The 7,470-nt window shown below is 46.0% G+C and overlaps 2 protein-coding genes across 2 annotated transcripts in view; both read left to right on the plus strand.

The window, feature by feature from the left end:
• The window catches only part of IL18R1 (interleukin 18 receptor 1), a 38,973-nt gene that overhangs the window by 23,523 nt on the left and 7,980 nt on the right, over positions 1 to 7,470 (plus strand). Inside the window, exons 5-6 of the mRNA XM_025213186.1 lie at positions 1,855 to 1,999; positions 4,888 to 5,024. Of these exons, the coding sequence (XP_025068971.1) occupies positions 1,855 to 1,999; positions 4,888 to 5,024 (282 nt within the window). The remainder of the gene's footprint in view (positions 1 to 1,854; positions 2,000 to 4,887; positions 5,025 to 7,470) is intronic.
• The window catches only part of IL18RAP (interleukin 18 receptor accessory protein), a 66,201-nt gene that overhangs the window by 15,184 nt on the left and 43,547 nt on the right, over positions 1 to 7,470 (plus strand). The gene's annotated exons all lie outside the window — the stretch shown is intronic.

Consider the following 7,470-nt stretch of genomic DNA (forward strand, 5'->3'; position numbering starts at 1 on the left):
CGGGGGGGTGGAGCCAGCTGCGGGCCAAGCGGGGGGCTGTAGCCAAGCAGGGAGGTGAGTGGGACAAGCAGGCTGAGCTTCCTCTCACCGGGATGCAGATCCAGGGGCCCTCACCCCCGGGAGAGCTGCCAGGCTGTGCTGGACTTCTTCCAGGGGGTGCGAGCCCCCGGATCTATGCCGGATGAGAGGAGGCTCAGGCTGTGGCAGGAGTAATATTCTCCGGTGCCCGGCGCAGCTGGTGCCCAGTGCCAGTCCCAGGTGGAATAAGCAGCCTGAGCCTCTTCTCATCAGGGTGCAGATCTGGGGGCTTGCACTTGTGGTAGGGCTGCTGAGCTGTGTCAGACTCCTCCTGTGGGTGCGAGCCCCCAGATCTGTGCTGGATGACAGAAGGCTTTTCCTGCCACTTGGGATCAGCTCTGGGTGCAGCCTGCCTAGTGCTGGGGAAAATTGCTGCTGCCGCCAGTCCCAGGGAGCAGCGGCAGCCTCCTGTGATCCAGCACATAGATCCAGGGGCTCGCACCCCTAGGAGGAGTCTGGCACAGTCCCACAGCCCTCCCGGGGGTGTGAGCCCCCGGATCTGCGTGCCAGATGACAGGAGTCTGCTGCTGCCGGCATGTGTGAGGACTTTTGGTTTGATCACTTTGAGGTGCAGTTTTCCGGAAACCTCAGCACCTACCTCTTTGACTCTTGGTAGGCCTTGTAGCTTGTTGAACAGCTAGTGAAAAAGGGATAGATTGTCAAGTGAGTAATAATAGAGAGCAGCTTCCCTCTTAACAAATGGTGGGTTGTCTAGACTTATACATTTTGATACAGAGCCTTTTTATGAGAATTGTTAAAACAATTCCAGTTGAATCTCGTGATGAGATGATGATGCTCCACTTAAATCAACTTTCTGTAGTTGTTTACTTAAACTGTGAAAGTGCAAACCTTACTGACTAAACATTCATCTTATGAAGCAGGTGTTCATAAATGTATTTACTTAAGCTATTGTTCAGCTTTTGTGGCATATGAAGGACAGAGTACCTTGAATTTGTGGACTGGTATTGACACTGGTATGGTCTTGAAATAACATCTTAAAATAGTATATAACCTCAGACCAGATTTCCTGTCGCAAATTACTTGGTAAAATCATTCAAATAATCAAACCTCCTGCTTATGGGTTTCAGACTACTGTGTATAGGGATCAGGAAGAATGTTTTTTTTCCCTTATGCAGCTGAAGCTAAGATAGTGAATGGGTGAAGTCAAGTGTCTGTACTCTGAGGTGAGAGACAAAATCATCTTAGATATTTGGCTTGTGCATCTTGCTCACATGGTCAGGATCATACTAATTGCCAGATCTGACATCAGAAAGGAATTTTGCCTCAGTCAGGTTAACAGAGATACTAGGAGTTTTAGCTTTGGATTGCATCCTGGGAACTAATTTACTTGCTGGGATCACCAAGGCATGTGCCACCTGATTTTTCTTTGGCATTGCAGGGCTTAGGGCATTGATGGCACCTGAGTGTCTCCACCTATTTGTCTGTGGTGCAGTTTAATTTCCTGTGGATTGAAATGCTTTGATTTAACTAAAGTCTTTGGGCTTGAAACAGAGGTTTATGGGTAAAACAGGTCAGGTGATTATAACAGACTTTTCTGGCCTTAAACTGTGAAACATCTGCTTATGGAAAGAAGTCAGCTGGGTCAATACATGTGTGCACATTGCAATTTGTTGAAAACTTGGCTGTATCTTTGGACATGCCAGGAATTTCATTCAAAGTTACCTTGTGACTTCCAAGGAAATTAGTCTCCCTATTGCATTCTGAAAGTTCATACTTATTCTGTATTGATGTTCATTTTTGTTATGTTTTGCCTAGGTAAAGATGAGGTACTCAACTGCACAGTTTTTAGGGGGTACTCTGTAGCCCTCAATGTTATGTTCTATTGGCTTATCAACGATAAGCATGCAGAGCAATGTTCTGACAGCACTAACTGCACATGTCAAGGGAACTATGAATACTTGTAAGTATGTTTACCGCAAATATTGCACTACTTTCTTTATGGTATGTAGCGTTAATTAAAACACCTGAGTTGTTTTCAGTACCTGTCTCTCAAAATCGACCTACCAGCTGGCTGTAGGTTTTTGCATTAAATATATGTAATCATTGCTGTTAAATTAGCTTATCTTTTTTTTTAAGAATATCTGCTAAGTCTGCTGTACATATACATACACAAACTATGTTTCAGACTTAACTACAAATATCTCTCATTGTGCTGTTTCTAGCCTTAGCGGATGCTAGGGGTGTGTAAAGTGGGCAGTATTCGATTCGGATTCCACCCAATTCGGGGGACAGTGATTCAGTTTGCTGATTCAGATCACTATGTCGATTTGATTCAGCTGAATCTGAAGATTTGATTCTGATTTGGAGAATCAATGATTCGAGCATAGACACAGCTTTATATGTTTTTTCCACATACCTCGAGGTACCAGGTGCGGCTCATGAACACTGAGATGGTGGAGCATATGGAGCATCCCATGGGAACACAGGGGAGTCCCCTGTGTGCTCCGCGCTGGACCCGGAAGTGGACCAGAAGTACTTCCAGTCCAATTCTGGGTCCGCCATGACGTGCAAAGGGGAACCCCCCCTGCACCACCCCAGCTTGGTGATCGGCCATGGGAGGACCCCAGGTACCCTCCCAGACTCAGGAGACACCAGTCACCAAGCTGGGGGATGGGGTCCCCCATGTACTCTGAGGCAGACCCAGAAGTACTTCTGGTCCACCTCCAGGTCCTGTGTGCTCCTGTGGGATGCTCCATCCACCCCACCATCTCAGCATTCACGAGCCGCACCTGGTACCTTGAGAAAAACCTGGTACCTGTAGAAAAAACATAAAGCTGTATCTATGCCCGAATCGCCAAATCTCTCAGAATGTCTCCGAATCGATTTGGAGAGATTAATGGGTCTCCTGATTTGTTTCAGATTCAGAGATTTGGTACGCCAAATTGGGCCAGATCTCCTCCGAATTGAATCAGTGACTGAAGCTTTGCACACCCCTGATAGATGCTCCTTTGCAATATTTCTGCATCCATTGTTGCTGTAGGTAAATTGTGGTCATGAGAGGAAGAGTAATATGTTACAGGAGTAGACAGAGCTGTAATGGCAACTAGAATTTCCATTCTGCAAAAACCTTTGAGATTTTGAAATTCAGTTTTGTTCCAAATTGAAAGCAAGACAAATACATTTCACATTTTCTGTGAAATGAATTTCTTGAAAAAATATGTTTCAGATCAAGCTAACTATTTCTTTGTGATAAAACTGAGACATTTTGTTCTACATTTTAAAAAAGAGTATAAAAATTTGAGGAAAAATGTTTCATTACATTCCAAATTTGGGGGTGGGGTAGGAGATGTCTTGATCTAGCATTTTCCATCAGAAAACATAGTTTCTTCTTTTCTGGAAAGCTTTAGAAAGCACTAATAAGGAGCTATTTCATGAATTAGTTGCATTTTACCTGGGGACGAGAGAGTTTGCATAGCCTATATCAAAATAAACATTCAGAACACACCAAGAGAGCTAGCTGTTACATTAAGACAGGAAAGGGTTTGTTCACTCATCATACTGTGGTGACTTGTACAGATTATCATTTATGTGTTTGAAAAAGTCATGAAGGATTGCCACCTGGCTTTCCCATGTATATCAGAGGTGGGAGCGAGCAGGTTCATTTGAACATGAGATGCCTTGCAATAGCTAGGACACTGCAGAGACCTCTATTATCTTAAATGTTAGCTAATCTCATGCTCCTATTAGAGGAGTGAAATGCCAGTTATTTTCCAACTCTGCTGTAGGTCTAATGAAGCCCTATGTCAGATTACTCTTAGGAATCGGTGATACTTACTTATCTATTTTACTGGACTTCAAATGTAAATGTTTGATGTCACTCACAGCTTCACAATGAATGCTAAGCATATGGTACACTTATCAGGCTGGTCTGGACATTCCTTCCGTAATCATCTATGAAGAGTAAAACCTGTATCCCACATGACCAGAGGTTGGGATGGGTTTTTGTTGCTAGGTGCAATGGGCATTTATACATGTGCTCTGGGAGTATGTTTGTGGGGGAAGAAGGTGGGGAGACACCATAATGAAAGCACATGAAGCGTCATGGGTATTAGCTTCCCCACACTGAAAAATGGTAGCAGGGGTGCTTTAACTAAAGCTCATTGAATGCCATTTTTCAGCACGGAGATGCTGATACACATGGCGCTGGAGTCTGCTGGACCACGGTAATTACCACACTCCAGCAGACTTGATTAAGTTAGTCTGCTCCAACTCACTATAATTATAGCAAACCAGAGCAGTCTCACTATGCATATATAGGCGCCCAAAAAGTCAGGCTTTGGAGAACTAAACTATGCTTATTCTCTTCCATACCTTATTGATAAAGAATATATTGCCCTCAGTGTATAGGCTTACAGTGAAAAAATTAAGGTAAGTATCTAGAAGGAGAACAAAAATCACATAGTTATGTGACTAATATAATCACTGGTTCTTTCATTTAATATTTCTGTAGTACAAAACACCTAATTTGTTCTAATATGAAGAAACGAATGATCCTATAGACCTTGCTTGGTTTCTGATTCTAGTGATTTATTAAACATTTGGTTTTATTTCTTAACTGCAAGGATAAGGAACATATCAAAAGACTTACCTGAAAGCTTTCTTAGCTGATTCTTGACCTTTTTGCAAAACTCATGGTAGGTGTATACTATGCCGATTATTGGAAACAGCCTCTTCTTTAAGAGTCCCACAGTGATGTTGGCGTTCAGTATTAGTGCTTTTAAAACTATTGTAACCTTTTTATATAGTAATGAAGAAAAACAGATCATAAACTCTGTATCTCTGTTGTAGTAATTTAGGAAACGAATTGTATGCGTCAAAACGACTATGGATTAAAAAGGTGACAGACGAGGACATGAATCATAACTACACCTGCATTCTGATTGTTCCTGGTAAAATGCAAAAACAAACTGTTAGACTGAAAAAAGGTACAGCATAATCTGATAATCTTTTTTTTCCTGGTATTTAATGACCTACAGCGCACGTCTACATGAGACGTGTACTGCAGAGCTGACTAATTATCTTCTCAGTAAATGTCTTGGCATCTACACATGCAGGGCAATTCAGCTGGAGTAAACCAATTAACTTTGCAGCAGTACTACAAGTAAATACAAGTACTGTCCTACTACAGAGTTTATTACTGTACAGTAGCACATGTGTAGACACAAGGGTGCTTCAGTACCAGGGTTGCTTGCCAACTAGCTCAGCACTCTTGTGCCCCAGCCAGCCCCTCTGTAATATGTTGAGCCGGGGGGAGAGGGCTCAGGCTGACCCCCTGGAGCCCTCTGCCAGTCAGGGCTGCTCCAACTCAACTCAACGTACTGCAGGCCTGGGCGCACATTCAAATGGTGTCCCTGAGAGCAATAAGCTCCAGGACAATAAACTCTGGAATTTATTACTTTGCATTAATTGCATGTGTAGATGTGTCCAGAGACTATTACACACTGTATTAATTAGCATTTTTTTTAACAATAGGCTCTGTTTTACCAGGGAGGGATGTCATTCCTCTGAATTCTGCTAGTGTCCAAAATTCCCTCTCCACCATGTTCCCCTACATCCTCTCTGCTGCCTTCTGTTTGAAGACAACCGGATCCTAGCCCAAAGGCCCATACTGATATGTCCCATTTAATAGTCAATATGGTTTACAGTTGTTCAAGATAATTTCTTGTCTTCTAGTCCTACCCTATCTTGAAGCAAGAAAAAAATAGAGGACAAAGTTCAGAAAGAATAAGGCTAGGGACAGACATTACACATAAACCTGTTTAAGTGATCAGAAACTGCTTTAAATCTGTAACAGAACATAAGTTTAGTGCACACAAACCAGTTTCAAAATGGCTGAAACTGGTCTAAGATAAACCTGGTTGAATATAGCATCAAACTTAACTGATTTGGGTCAAATCAATTTATGGGACTCCTGTCCCAGACCCGTTCCTGGTTTAAGTTCAATCACAGTCCTCCCAGCATGCTTTGCAGCAATGGGGTGTGTTTTCTGCCACAATGGAGCAGGGCTGGCCCCACCCACAGCTGCCAGCAGGAACTTTTCTGTTCCCAGCAGCAGGGTGGATTTCCCCATCTCATCCCCTTCTTGGCTGGGGAATTGACCCAGCTCCCAGCTGGGACACAGGAGTAAAGCCCCAGCTGCCAGCTTTCCCACTCCACTGGGCATGGGGTAGTCATTTTTCTCCTCTGCTCCCACTTCAGCTGGTGGGGGTGGTGGGGACCTGGGTCCCAGATGGGGACCAGGCCCTGGGCTGCAGCACTGGGCGGCCAATGCTCTGACCCTCTGAGCTGGCTCCAGTGAAGCGGTGGCACCAGGGGCTGTGTTCATTCAGCGGCTCCTGGGATGGCAGCAGGGGTTTGGAATGGGGGTGGCGGAGTGAGGGGGAGGAGGCTGATATTTTTCCTTCCCACTCCTTTGTCAGCCAGCCTGCTGACCAGGGAGCAAATGTCACTGGGTGATTGGCCTGGCTCCTGGCTGCAGGGAAACCCACAGTCCCACCTGAGCTGGGAGCCAGGGCAATCGCCTGGCCCCACGTCCTCCCCGGTCAGTGGGCCAGCTGAGGAGGGAGTGGGGGGAAAATGGCCCCCATTATAGGCTTCCCATCCCCTGTGCTGGACACAGCCTGGCTGAGGGTCAAGAATCAGGGTGGAGAGAGGGCTGTTTCCCTCCCACTCCCTCCTCAGTCAGCCTGCCAACCATGCAGGGGTCATGGCTCCCCCTTTCCCCAACACTGGGGAGACCCCAGCTGGGGGTCCAGTGCCAGGAGGAGGGGTGGGTTTCCCCCCATGCCCCTCCTCAGCCAGCCCAGACTGAGGAAAAGGCGAGGCTAGGGGGATCAGCTCTAGGCATGGGGAGATGGGGGAAGAGGTGCCTTGCTCAGGGCTTCCCCCTTCATGGGGGAGACCCTGGCTGAGGTCTGGGGGGAGGGTTGGTTTCCACCCAGGCTCAGTCAGCCCAGATTGAGGAGGGGACATGGCTAGGGGGACCAGCTCTGGGAACAGGGAGAGAGAGAGAAATACCCCACTGGGGGCATCCCTCCTCCCCTTTCCCCAGTGCTAGGGAGACTCTGACTGGAGGTCTGGTGTGTATGTGTGTGTGTGTGGGGGGGGTTCCCCCACACCCCCTCCTCAGCAGACTGGAGGCTAAAGAGGGGGTATAGCTGGGAAAATCGCCCATTTCCCCACTGGCCAGCAGGCTGGGAGCTGAGTTCTAGCACCCTCAGGCTCCTGACATAGGCTACTGCAGGGGTCTGACTGCCTTTCACTTTTAAAAAGCGAATGTCAGTTCATTTTCTTATCATTTTAATCTAAACAGTTTACAGAAACCTGCAAAGATTGAATCAATTCAGCCTTGGGCTTTTTGACTGTCTTTCC

The sequence above is a fragment of the Alligator sinensis genome, unplaced genomic scaffold (genome assembly GCF_000455745.1).
Source record: "Alligator sinensis unplaced genomic scaffold, ASM45574v1 scaffold680_1, whole genome shotgun sequence".
Lineage (NCBI taxonomy): Eukaryota > Metazoa > Chordata > Crocodylia > Alligatoridae > Alligator > Alligator sinensis.